This window comes from Tupaia chinensis, unplaced genomic scaffold (genome assembly GCF_000334495.1).
Source record: "Tupaia chinensis unplaced genomic scaffold, TupChi_1.0 Scaffold000273_1, whole genome shotgun sequence".
NCBI lineage: Eukaryota > Metazoa > Chordata > Mammalia > Scandentia > Tupaiidae > Tupaia > Tupaia belangeri.
Window position 1 is genome coordinate 2977074 of NW_006159755.1, and position 13742 is coordinate 2990815.

Below are 13742 nucleotides of genomic sequence, written 5' to 3' on the forward strand. Positions count from 1 at the left end.
GGTGAGTGGAGCGGGAGCTGCCGGTGAGCGGGAATAGCGGAGCAGAACCGCGGCTAGCGCCCCGAGGAGGCACAGTGAGGAGAGGAAAGGGGTCCACGAGCTCTGTGGCGGGTTGGAGGATGCGCCCTCGGGAATGGCTTGGCAGCGCTTTGGGGAAGAGGCGGGGCGCGGCGCGTGGGAGCGGCGGCGCGTGGAGGGGCGGAGCGGAACGGAGCGCGCTGGGGCGGAGCTGCTGGGACAGACGCGGCGTGGACCTCGCTGGGCAGCCCGAGCCGGAGTGCGGCGCTGTGTGTCAACGCCGTCACTCTGTGACTAGCCCGTGAAGGACGGGTGGAGCAGACAGACACTTCCTTTGCTTGTTACATCTCAAGTGGTGTTCCAGACTGGGTCAGTGCCTTCGTTGTCCAGCCAAGGTCACAGAGGGAGCGACAGCTTCAGGGCGGGCCCTGGCTACCGACTCTGGGAATCTTCCCGCTGCCCCGCGGGCGCCCCCTGTTGGAGCAGAGTAGTACTTTATCTGGGGCAGTACCCAAACTGAGGTCTCGCTTGAAGTAGCTGACTTCTCTTCTTAGTAGTAAAGATACACCCGGCCTCAGCTGGTGGTTTATTATTATATGTATATTTTTTTAAGTTTCGGTATAGGGCGTGTTTACTCGCTGGAGAGAGAGAAAATGAGAAATTACCCCCCAGAAGGGATGGCCACACCACAATCCCTTCTCACTTCATTCTCCTCTCAGGATTTTGGGCACACACACACACCGTGATTTTAAAGTTGGCGGGTTCAGGATTCAAACTATGCAGGTGCAGTCAGCCATGTGGGATCCAGCTACCTTAATGCCTATGTCATCTGCTGGCCCCAGCCTTCAGTTTTTATACCTGTGAAATGAGAGGGATGGAGTAAGCCATCATAATGGTTGGCCTAGCTGCTTAATAGGAGTTGCCAGAGAGCCCTTGGAAGTTTTGGGTGTTCAGCTCTAACCTAATTTTTCTTGGGATTCCCAGATTAAGTCTGATCAAGATGACAACCTCCCAAAAGCACCGAGACTTCGTGGCAGAGCCCATGGGGGAAAAGCCAGTGGGGAGCCTGGCCGGGATTGGTGAAGTCCTGGGCAAGAAGCTGGAGGAGAGGGGCTTTGACAAGGTGTGGAGTGGCTGCATGTGGTGGTGGGGGGATTGGGATTGAAGACTACAATGTAATTTTCTAGCAGATTGAGAATGAGGAAAAGTGAGTATATTGGTGGTGTACAGTGGTGTGTAATCTGGAGATGGCCAGAGTTTGGCCACCTGGTTGAGATGAGGTGGGGGCAAAGCTGCCTGTGCCTCCTGGGCTTGTGTGCTTTGAGTGCTGCAAAAGTGACCGTTTTGCTTAGTCCTCACAGAGTGTGTAGCTTTGTGCCCTTTACTTTGTTTTGCAGGCCTATGTGGTCCTTGGCCAGTTTCTGGTGCTAAAGAAAGATGAAGACCTCTTCCGGGAATGGCTGAAGGACACATGTGGCGCCAATGCCAAGCAGTCCCGGGATTGCTTTGGGTGTCTTCGAGAGTGGTGTGATGCCTTCTTGTGATGCACTCTAGGGAATGCTAAATCCCCAGCCCCAGCATTGAATCTCCAGAGTTTGCAGCTGAGTGGGGACTCCCCCTGTCCTCTACAAAGGAAAAGATTGCTATTGTCATCCCCACCTTTGACGTACTGCAGGGTCTTTTGGGAATCTTATCCCATCACCATTGCAACTTTTTTGAAATCCTTGCTCTCGCATGCATCTCTCTTCCTTCTCCTTCCCCTGCCAGGTCCGTGGCGATAGTTACCAGCTTTCCTGAGTGGATTACTGATCCCTTCCCTCACCCTTCCCTTCCCTCATTTCTGGTCTGTTTGATGCCGTTCGGCTTCTTTTTTGATGAATCAGTCACTGTCCTTAAAAAGTTTTTTAGATCAATAAAATCAGTGGCCTTCATGAATGGGCTTTGTGTATTCACAAGCAAGTGGGCTAGGAGTTTCCTCTTCCTTGGGAACTGACCAGGTCTCCCACACTTCTTATCAGTGCAGACTGAAACTGGCAGCTTCCCTTCTTACTTCCAGAGTGCAGCTAGCCTAGCCACGAGGGCCTCAGGCAGGTACTTTAGAGTGTCTTAATTCCTGAGTAATGGAGGAGAGTGTAGGTTGATCTCTTCATTGGAACCAGATGGGCTGTGGTGGTTCAGTTGTCACTAAGTCAACAGCTGGGCTAGGCAGCACCTGGTGGAATAGTCAGTAGGAGTCAGAGGTACTAGGAAGAGGGTGGACCGGATATGGGTAAGAGTACACCTGCTAACCATCACATTGCTTTCCTAGCTTCTGGGATGAGTGGGCAGGACTCGTAGGGAAGGGGAAAGAGCATGAGCATCATAGCTGGGTGACCTTGAGGGAGTTATACTTCTATCAGTACACCTTAGTCCTGTTCTTCCTTGAATACTTAGTGTAAACCAAGCCTGAAACTTGATCTTTGCAAAATTTTTTTCTTCCACAGTAGTCACTTGTTTTCTGTTTTGCAGATGAGGAAACTTGAGACTCAGAGAGGCTAAGTAATTTGCCCTTGGACTTGCTGCTGGGAAATAATCAGACTGGAACTCAAAACAGTCATTTGGAAACCCTGTACCTGCAAACCTTGTGTACCTCAGCCTCTCTGTGCCTCAGTTTCCACACTTGGAAAATAAGGTTGTTATAGGGACCAAATGAAATGCTAGTTGTAAACCACCTTGCTTGGCATTGATTCTTTTAACAGAGCATCGTTGAGAAGCAACTTGCTTACAGTAAAAACAAAGCAGTGTTCCTAAGTTGTATTGTCTGGTGAAATGAGAGTGACAGAGTAAAACAAAAGCTAGGATAATATTAATAGAAGAGTTTCATGATCTCAGGGTAGCGGGAAATTGAGAGTTGACAGATTTGACTTTATTACTATTAGAAACTTCTGCTAATTTGAAGATAACATAAAGAGGGGGCCCAGCAGATGGCATAGTGGTTGGGGGCAGTGGCCTCCCACATGGCTGACTACAGTTTGAGTCCTGAATCCGGAGGCTTGATATTCGTGCTGGGCACATGTGCATATATACCCAAAATCTGGAGAGGAAAATGGAGGAGGGGGGATTGAGGTATGGCCATTGCCCGTGGGGGATAATTTCTCACTTTCTGTCTCCCTCTGCTTCTCCTGCGAACCTTTGTGCTCTATTTAAAAAAAAAAAAAAAAAGACCCAGAGTGGGAAGGTGAAAGAGCATGGGCATCATAGCTGGGTGAACTTGATAATTGCAACAATACAAACAACAAAGGTCTACTACTCAAAGCACATACTCAGCAGTCAAGTAAAAGGCAGACAACTGCAATAGATAACCCTAATAGTGAATAAGCTTGTGAAAAGGTGCTCAATTTCATTGTAACCAGAAATGTAAATGAAGTGCCACAGACACCCACAATACCAAGTGTTGATAAGAAAATGGAGCAACAGGAACAGATACTCAGCTGGTGGGAGTGTAAATTGGTATGAATACCTTGGGAAAACAGTTGGGTGTTATTTAGTTAAACTGACACACCCTGTGACCCAGCAGTTCCACTCAGGACTTTGCCCGAAACAACCTGAACACCTGCTCCAGGACCTGCAGGAGTGCTCACAGCTGTATTGTTTGTAATAGCCCCCAACTGGGAACAACCACGATGGCCATTCTAAGTAGATAAAAGTAGATGAAATAATTAGGCATTTAGTGCCTTGGAATACTGATTGGTGGCGACAATGAGCAATCAACAGATATTTACAACAGGTGACTCAATATTGAGCAAAGCAAAACAAAATTGTGTGATTCCATATATGTGAAGTTAAATTCTTGCCTAGAGATCCCCATATAGGTGGTCAAACTGAAAAGCAGGGAAATGCTCATTGCAGAAGTCAACAGTAAAGAAGAGTCGATACTGATTTGGGGAGGGAAAGGGCTTGTGGAGGGAGTGGTAGCTTCCATTTATTGACTGGTGGCTGGTAAAACAGGTGTCGACTTAATTTGTTGACATGAGTGTTCTGTGCCCTTTTCTATATATTAACTACATTTCAGCATACTCTAGGATAAAAGAAAAACCAGAAATATGAGTGTTCTGTGCAAGGCTAGATCTGAGAAGTACGAGCGGCCCACCCTCGAAGGGTTACCAGGTGACCACAGCAGGGTCCACCTGATGCTGCAGGCCATCTGGGAGCACGCTAGTTAGAATCCCAGACAAGGAGAGCTCTCCCTGGAGTTTCAGACTATACTGTCTGGATGTTTTCCTTGGTGGGTCCAGGGTCACCCAGTGTCTCTTAAGCCTCAACCCTATGATGTCACACAGGCCTGGTATGCTTAGCTGGGGTTTGCCAGGGATTCAGCGCTTGTTACTGGTGCTGGATGAGGTAATGGAGACTTCCTCCTCTACAAAGCTCTTTCCATGGCTCCTGCCCTCACTGGTTACCTGGTTTTGCCTTCCCTGGCTCCAACACTGGGACCCTGGTGGAACCCTGAGTCCTAATATCTGTGCTGTTTCCTCCTCATTTGCTTTTCCCTAACTCACCCACAGGCTTTGTCTCTGAAGGGGTTGGAACCTGCTTTATCACCCCTCCTTGGTGCTCAGGCAGTGCCTCTGGTAGGTTGGCAGGCCATAAACTTTTACTTGGGCTCAATACTATGTACCATACAAGTTCCTGGGTCAGTCCTGGGACTGCACAAAACAAAGGGCCTCTAGAATATTCCTTGCAACAGTATGGCTTCTCAGATCCAGCCTTGGCTCAGCCAACAGGACAAAGGGCCCACAGCCTGGAATGCTGGAGGAGAGAGTTGACCTGGGAGGTGAGGGACAGGAGGCAGCTTATCTAGGTGTCAACCCACAGTGCTCCAGATGATACACTTGGCCACCCACCAGCCTAGGGACATAGGTGGGCCTGGAAGTCAGTGTCCCTCACGCTGATGCTTGGCCCCTCAGCCAGTGTAGTCATGAGTGTTAGATCCATTCAACTTACAGCTGGGGGTGAACCCAACCCATGCACCATTGCAGGGCTCCTGTCGCCCATGGAGAGCAAAGTAGGGGCAGACTCTTTGCCCAAACCGAGGCCCAAGACACCTGCCCCAGCCTGCCCAAATGCTTTGGATGGCTCCTGGTAGGTCCCATCCTTCTAGATTGCCCCTTGTTTACGGGGACCAGGGCTCTACTGTTACTGTTACTCCTGTCCTTGATGAACAGTAGCCTTGAAGAACCAACCAAACCCAGTTCTGGCATGGTTCCTCTACTCCGCCTGATCTGGAGCAAGTCACTTCACTGCTCTGAGCTCCAGCCTTCTCCCCTGTCAGACTACACAGGGCTGGGAAGACTGAACCAGGTGATGAATGTAAAGCCTCTGGTACTTAGGGGAGCTCCTCCATAAAGGGGAGTTTGGATCACAGGTTTCCTTGCCATGCAGTCTTCTCTCCAGGACATGAGACAGGGCAAGGGGAGCAGTTCTTGGGGAGCAATTCCCTTCACCCATATGAAAGTCCAACTGGAGTCAACAAGAAGGCACTGGAGGGCCTGATCCCAGGATAAAGGAAATGTCTAGGCCTTCCCTATCATCAAGACCCATGTGGCCCAGGCAAGAGAGGGGTGTGTGTAACTAGAGTGGGATGTCTGGGCCTCAGCATAACTGGAGGCTGTGCCTGTGGTCAGTAGGGATGCCAAACTAGAGTTCATGCTTGACTCAAGCATCCTTCTGAGAGCTAGGGGGGGAGCCTAGGCTGTGGGCACCTTTCTGGATGAGGCTAGGCCTGGGAAAGCCCTCTCAGAATACTCTACCTGCAGGGCAGACCCCTTGTACAGCAGCCTAGGACTCACACACCAGAACATCACAGGCATGTGGATACCACTCCAGGCTCTGCCACTGTCCCTTGTCCTTTGGTTCCTCATTGCTCCTTGTAGAGGGAATAATCACTGGCCTCTGCAGAGCTGTCATGAGGATGAGAAAACAGGTCAAGTCCCTGGTACAGAGCCTGGCTCACACGAGAGCCCAGTAATTCATTTCCCTTTCCCCTTCCTCCCTTATTACACACATTTAACTATGTGACTTTAGGCAAGTGTCCTAACTTCTCTGATTTTCCTTATCTGCATGATGAGAATGATGCCTATGACTTGGAGGTGATTGTGAAAACTGACCAGTGGGTGAGAGGTCCTTGGAAACTGTTAGGTTGTAGGTGCCAAAGAGTCAGCATCAGCACAAAGCAGTGATGGCTACAGTAGGTACCAGGGAGCTGGGGGCCAGCTGACCTAGAGTAAATCGAGACGCTGGGCCTTGGCTAGATTTCCAGGGAGCTGTTGGAGATAAGCGTGGCCATGGCTGAGCTCCAAGTGAAGGAGGGTAGGCCTGGGGGAGCCCGAAGAATTTCTCTGTCCCCTGTGTATGGTTCTGGGCCACCTAGTCTTCCCCCTCCCAGATCTTCTCAGCTCAGAGACCTGCCAGGCCTTGGCCGCCTCATCAAGTCAAGTTGGGGCCAGCTCTCTCACAAACCAGAAACTGTCCCTTTAAGGCAGATACCTGAGCTGTAACAAATGGGACCATTTCTGGGAATCCCAGGAATGTGGCCAAGTGTGTTTTCCATAGCTGGGCTGTGGGAGAAGGAGTAGCAGGAAGGCAGCTGGGCTGGGCACTGACTTGCTCAAGTTGGCCTAAACAAAATTTTTTTAAAAAGGAAGAGGATGAGAGAGAAATCACTTCTTTTTTGTGGCCCCAGGATTCTGAGAAGCTCAGAATTGGAGTGTGGGGCACGGGGCATGAGCGGTAATGCCATCGAATAATCATCAGAATAATAGCTGCTGTCACTGGACAGATGTGCAGACCAGGCCTGAACGCTCCTTTTGCACAGTAAGCCAATTTCTGGGATGAGAGTTTGCTTAGATTGGAGGAAATCTTTATTACAGGAGATGTCACCTAGGGGAGCAGTAGAGCCCAAGACAATCTCCTTTTTTTAAAAGATTTTTACCATGGGGCATGTGTGCTCACCAGAGGGAGGCAGAGAGGGAGGGAAAATGAGAAATCATCTCCCAGGGGGGATAGCCACACCTCAATCCCTTCTTCTCCATTCTCTTCTTGGGATTTTTGGGTGCACACACACTAGGGCCCAGTGTGACTGACTAACTTTCTTTCTTCCAGAGAGATTTTTGCTAAAGGGCACCTGTGGTCACCGGAGAGACAGAGACAGAGAGACAGAAAGCGAGAACTCCCCCACCAGTGGGAATAGCCATGCCACAATCCCTTCTCCATTCTCCTCTCAGGATTTTCAACGTGCGTGCACATGTGTCAGCATGAGTTTTAAGCTGCTGGGTCTGAGACTCGAACCACAGTTGAGTATGTGGGCGTCAAGCAACATAACCATCATGCCATCTGCACGTCCCTCCCAGTGTGTTTTTCAAGCCACTGGGTCTGGGACTCAAACTGTGGAATAAGCCATATGGGATCCAGTACCTAGTAAGGTCTTAACCACCTCACTATCTGCTGGCCCAAGTCCAAGACCCTTAAAATACTGCCTCAAAGATGAGGTAGCAAGCAGGGGTTTTCTTTCTTTCTTTTTTTTAGAATTATTTACTTAAATTTACTTATCGTTATTATTATTTTTAAAATTTGACCAGAGAGGGACAGAAAGAGCAGAAAAGTGAGAAAGCAAGCCACTATGTCCAGGACTCAAACCGCAGTCGGCCATGTGTGAATCCAGTGCCTTAACCACCACTTCACCTGCTGGCCCCTATTTTCTTTTCTTTTGTTTTTCTTAGATTTTTTTAAAAATTTATTTGATGTTTTTGCTATAGGGCACATGCACTCGCCAGCCAGCCATAGAGAGACAGAAAGTGAGAAATCACCTCCCTCCCCCAGTATGATGGCCATGCCGCAATCTCTTCTCCATTCTCCTCTCGGGATCTTGGGCATGCATGCACATGCGTCCGGCGTAAGTTTAAGCCACTGGGTCCGGGACTCGAAACATGGTCGACTACATGGGAGTCCAGCCACGTAGCCATTACACTAACTGCTGGTCCCTTTCTTAGAGAGGTATTTGCTATAGGGTTCATGAGCCCACAAGAGAGACAGAAAGTGAGAAATCATCTTCCAGAGGGATAGCCATACTGCAATCCCTTCTCTATTCTCTTAGGATTTGGGGCATGAATGTACATGTGCCTGGTGTGAGGGTTTTATTTAAAGAAATTTTTTAGTTTTTAAGAATTATTTTTTAAAAGAATTATTTATTTATTCATTCTTTTTTTTTTTTCTTCTGTTTTTTGGAGAGTTTTTTTTTTTGGGGGGGGGGCGGCTATAGGGTACGTGTGCTCCCCAGAAAGACACAGAGAAAAAAAGAGACAGCCCCTCCCAAGAGGGATGGCCATGCCACAATCTCTTTACCTCCATTTTCCTTTTGGGATCTTGGACATGCATGTACACGCGCCAAACATGAGTTTAAGCCACTGGGTCTGGGACTTGAACCGTGGTCGACTACGTGGGAGTCCAGTGACGTAGCCATTACACCAACTGCTTGTCCCTATTCATTTATTTTTATTTGACCAGAGAAAGACAGACACACAGGAGGAAAGTGAGACGCCAAGTCACCAAGTCCAGGACTCGAACCATAGTTGGCTACATGGGAGTGTCCAGTGACTTAACCACCATTCCACTTGCTAGCGCTTTTTAAGAATTATTTAATGTTGTTTGTTTTAATTTGACCAGAGAAGGACAGAGAGAGAATGAGAAAGAAGGCTGTCAGGGATGGGACTCAAGCCATGGCTGACCATGTGGGAGTCAAGCACCCTTAACCACCACACCACCTGCCCCACCCCCCCATGTGAATTTTAAGCTACCAGGTTCTGGACTCAAACCACTGTTGACTATGGGAATCCATATGCCATTTGCTGGTTCCTATTTTCTTCCTAAAAAATAAAGTCAGAAAGAAAGGGAGTGGAAGAAAGCACCCCACTTCCCTCAGTGGGTATGGTCATGTCACAATCCCTTCTCCTCCATTCCTCCAACCTGTTGGGATTAGGGGCAAGTATGCACAGGTACCTGGCATGGTTTCCAAACTGCTGGGACCAGGATTCCAATTAGGGAGTTGGCTATCAGCCATGGGCAAACAGGGCTTTTATTTATTTATTTAATCTTTTAGGATTTTTGCCATAGGGCACATATTCTCACCAGAGAGAGACAGAGACAGGGAAACTGGGAAATCACCCATCAGGAGTAATGGCCACACCATGGGATTTTGGGCACGCATGTATACGTGCCCAGCATGTTTTTCAAGCTGTGGGGTTCTGGACATGAACCTCGGACTTGGCCATGTGGGATCCAGCACTTTAATCACCCACCACCTCCTTGCCCAAGGAGGGCTTTTAAGCACACATTAGGAAGGTGACAGTGTGCAGATCTGAGGTCGGAATCCAGGAGCTTTCCAGAACAGTTCCTCTGCTGTCCTCCTTGATGAATGATGCTATTTCCTTGGTGTGGTGCTGCCCAGTCTCCAGGGGTGTCAGAGTGAGGTGTTATCATCAGGTCTGTTCTGGGTAAAGAAATTCGGGGTCCAGGACTCGAACTACCATCAACTACCTAGGAGTCCAGCAACACAGCCATTATGCCAACTACTGGTCCCACTGTTGACATTTACATGACATACTACTGGAGCCTGGGGGAAAGACTAGAATGGAGTAATTGGGGAGGGGTAAGGAGCCCTGGCCTAGGCACCAGTAAAAGACATTTTGACTTTACCACAGACAAGTGGTTGGAGCTAACTAATTTGGCCCTACTGAGCCTCAGTCTTACCATCAGAAAAGTGAGGGGTTTGTGTTGGATTGCCTCTTCACTTTATTTCCCCAAAAATGAAGAAGTGATGTCGATCTACCTATACAAAGAAAAGTTCCTTGGCCCTGCTTTCTGTAGTTGTCCCAAAGGACAAAGTGCTCTCTGAGATCTCTCAGCAACGTGAAAAAACTACAAACTATGCTGAACTCTACAACATGGATGAAGAATTTTATAAAATCTAGACTTTTTCCATGTGGACTACTTCAGTGCTTTTTTTTTAAATTTTTTCTTTTAGATTTTTATCCTAGGGTGTGCTGCAATTCCTCCTCCTCCATTTTCCACTCAGGGTTCTGGGCATGCATGCATGCACACACAGCTGGTATGATTTTCTTTCTTTCTTTCTTTTTTTGGAGAGATTTTTGCTATAGGCGCATGCGCTAGCCAGACAGACAGAGAGACAAAAAGTGAGAAATCACCCACTGGAGGGATGGCCACGCCGCAATCCCTTCTCCTCCATTCTCCTCTCAGGATCTTGGGCATGCACGCACATGTGCCCAGCGTGAGTCTAAGCCACCAGGTCCGGGACTCGAACTGCAGTTGACTACGTTGGAGTCCAGTGACATAGCCATTATGCTAACTGCTGGTCCCACCTGATATGATTTTCAAGTTGTTTAGGACTCAAACCACAGTCGGCCATATGGGAGTCCAGCATCTTAACCATCATCTCTTCTGCTGGTCCCTTCAGTACTAGTTGTGTTTTTTTTTTTTGTTTGTTTGTTTTTTTAAGTTGTTTTTGCTAGACGGCCCATGCGCTCAACAGACAGACAGAAAGAGACAGAGAGACAGAAAGCGAGAAATCACCAACCAGTGGGGATGGCCATGCCACAATCCCTTCTCCTCCAGTCTCCTCTCGGGATCTTGGGCACGCACGCACATGAGCCCAGTGTGAGTTTAAGTCACCCGGTCTGGGACTCGAACCGCGGTCGACTACATGGGAGTCCGGCAACATAGGCATTATGCTAACTGCTGATCTCATTAGTTTTTTTTTTTAAAGAGATTTTTTACGATAGTGCCTGTGTGCTTGCCAGAGAAAGAGAAAGTGAGAATCACTCCCAGTGGGATAGCCACACCACAGGCTCTACTCCATTTCCTTCTCAGGATTTTGGGCACACATGCACACGCACCTGGCATGAGTTTAAGTCCTGGGTCTGGAACTCAAACCACAGTCAACTACATGGGAGTCCAGTGACATAGCCATCACACCATGTGCTGTCCCCCCTTAAATGCTATTGTAAAAATATGTCTTGGGAACCAGCAGTTAGCATAATGGGTATGTCGCTGGACTCCCACGTAGTCAACCGCGGTTCGCGTCTCAGACCCGGTGACTTAAATCTCACGCCGGGCGCGTGTGCGTGCGTGCCCAAGATCCCGAGAGGAGACTGGAGGAGAAGGGATTGTGGCATGACCATCCCCACTGGGGGAAATGCTATTGTAAAAATATGTCTTGGGAACCAGCAGTTAGCATAATGGGTATGTCGCTGGACTCCCACGTAGTCAACCGCGGTTCGCGTCTCAGACCCGGTGACTTAAATCTCACGCCGGGCGCGTGTGCGTGCGTGCCCAAGATCCCGAGAGGAGACTGGAGGAGAAGGGATTGTGGCATGACCATCCCCACTGGGGGGTGATTTCTCGCTTTCTGTCTCTGTCTGTCTGGCGAGCACACGCGCCCTATAGTGAAAACCTCTCCAAAAAAAAAAAATATGCCTTATTGGATTCTTTGAAGTCATGGAGCGCCTGTATTGCTGACACCTCCAGCACATCCAGAGTACTAATAGGTGACCCAGTCTTGAACCAGCAGTGACTGAACCACCTTTGGAGATAAAGGCTGTCATCACCTTTTTTTCAGATGAGGACACTGAGAGTCTGGGAGGTCAAGGGACTTGTCCCAAGTCACCTAGTCAGTAAGATGGCAGAGTTGTTATGACAGCCCCGCCCTGGCCAGTTCTCACCCTTTGAGCTCAGTCTGGTGTAAGAGCGCACATTAGATTTAGACTGCTGGGTTCTAGAGCCAGCGTCACCATTTCCTATGGCCCACTGGTGTCCTTGGGCAAACCAGTTCTCCCTTCTGTGTGGTTTGTTTCTCTAAAGAAGAACGCGGGCTCCCGCTCCATGCTGGTGTGAGAGTTAAATAGTGCTGGCTCGGTGCAATGCCTGCTACTTACCTACTCTGTTTATATAGCACCAGGCCTCTTCTAAGCACATGGCCTGTGTCGGTGCACCGAACCCTCGTGACACTCATTTCACCAGAGAGAAAAGTAAGGCAGTGAGAGGTTACAGAAGTTCTCCAGGGTCACCCAACTTAAAACCACTTCATACCGGATGGCTCTCTCAAGAACTGTCTGTGGTGACACTTGTTACTGGGGACTGTCACTGTCCTCTCCCGAACTGGGGGTGTATTGAAGGGCAAGGAATCATTATGGCATACAGGGGTCCTGAGCGGGGCTCATACGAAGTCTCCCAGAGCCTTGCAGGACCCCGGGTGCCCAAGGACGCCTTAGGCAGCTCAGGATCAACCAGCAGCAGGATGTCCCAATGCTCCCGCCCCCACCTCAGGTCATGGGGGCGTGCCCCCGGTCATCAAGCTGGGCGGGGCAGGACCAACAAGCCTATAAAAGCAGCTCTGGCCTAGACTCGGCCAGGCGGCTGTGGCCAGCTACAACATGAACAGCAACAGCCTCTACTACTTCCGGGACACGCACATCATCAAGGCGGAGAGTCAGGTACAATGGGGCCAGGGGAATTGCAGGGGCGGGCTGGGCTGGGGGGAAGCCAGAGGGGCGCTGCTGGGGACAGGAAGAATAAGAGAGCTATCAAGATATTTGCATGCGATGTATTTTGTATAAATCAGATTAGTGGCAGAGCACTACCAGTTAGTGCACTACTCAAGGGAAACTGGAATCCCCATGGCTCCGGTGCTTCTCATCCACAGCCCCACCTGCCTGAGACACATCGGGCATCTCTCCAAGTGCCCAAGATCCCAGTGGCTAGAGGGGACCTAGGTGTGACCAATCCCAGTGGAGGGTGCTCCTCTCGCACACACACAGACGTTGTGTGTGTGTGCTCTAGCATGAATAAAGAAAAAAGAACTGCTAGAGGACACATGTTCTCACCAGAGAAAGGGAAAAGGCACTGCCTGCCCCATGGAGCATGCTCATGGTCACAGGAGACTACAATCCCCTGTGCATTTCTCATCCTGTCGGGATTTTGGACACACTTGCACACGCACCTGGACTGTTTTGCAAGTCAGTGGGGCCAGAATGCAAACCGCATTGGGTATGTGGGATCTGGCTCCCTTAGCTACTAGGCTATGGTGCAGCCCAAGAATACCAAACATCCACACCGAACAAAATATGTACATTTAAGAGGAGGACAGGATTCAGTCCTGTATTGCGCACCTTGACTGCCTTCTCGTCTCTGCCCTAAAGGAGTGGAAGGGAAGGAGAGGGAGGCAGGTGGGGTAGTGGGAAGACATGCCAAGTAGACTACTCAGGCTTCAGAAGGTGAACACAGGTAGGTCTCAACCTCCCCTTCTGTACAGTCTACACCTCTTTTTCCGGAAGGTCCGACCAAAATCCTTCTCAGAGTCTGAGTCTGGGGCAATGGGAGAATCGGAAAGGAGGTGAGAGGTCAGGATCAAGGATTGCCTCCCTGCACCCCTAACCTGGCCCTACCCTCTGTCCCCAGCTGGTTGCTGGCATCAAGTACTACCTAACAATGGAGATGGGGAGCACAGCCTGCCTCAAGAACAGAGTTCCTGGAAACGTTGACCTCACTACCTGCCCCCTGGCCGCAGGCATGGACGAGGAGGTAATAGCCCTACAGCCCCAGCCCTCTCTAGACCCTAAGGCCTGCAGGTTGTAGAGCCTGAACCAGTCCAGCTGGCCATGCAGATGTCTGCTGAA

General features: G+C 49.5%; 2 protein-coding genes across 2 annotated transcripts in view; both read left to right on the forward strand.

Moving 5' to 3' along the window:
• The first annotated feature begins 208 nt into the window (after window positions 1–208).
• BANF1 (barrier to autointegration nuclear assembly factor 1) lies at window positions 209–1953 on the forward strand. The gene is made up of 3 exons (XM_006149926.3): window positions 209–387; window positions 1003–1141; window positions 1416–1953. The coding sequence occupies exons 2-3, from the start codon at window positions 1019–1021 to the stop codon at window positions 1560–1562; spliced, it is 270 nt and encodes an 89-aa protein (XP_006149988.1). The 5' UTR covers window positions 209–387; window positions 1003–1018; the 3' UTR covers window positions 1563–1953.
• A 7086-nt stretch (window positions 1954–9039) lies between these two features.
• CST6 (cystatin E/M) overlaps window positions 9040–13742 on the forward strand; it is a 5364-nt gene continuing 661 nt past the window's right edge. Inside the window, exons 1-3 of the mRNA XM_006149950.2 lie at window positions 9040–9047; window positions 12470–12560; window positions 13525–13647. Of these exons, the coding sequence (XP_006150012.1) occupies window positions 9040–9047; window positions 12470–12560; window positions 13525–13647 (222 nt within the window). The remainder of the gene's footprint in view (window positions 9048–12469; window positions 12561–13524; window positions 13648–13742) is intronic.

Bases quoted from the DNA above. Each gene is read 5' to 3' on its own strand.
- BANF1 (XM_006149926.3), top strand. From the start codon at position 1,019: ATGACAACCTCCCAAAAGCACCGAGACTTCGTGGCAGAGCCCATGGGG. The intron at 1,142-1,415 runs GTGTGGAGTGGC...TTTGTTTTGCAG, and splicing joins AGGAGAGGGGCTTTGACAAG to GCCTATGTGGTCCTTGGCCA.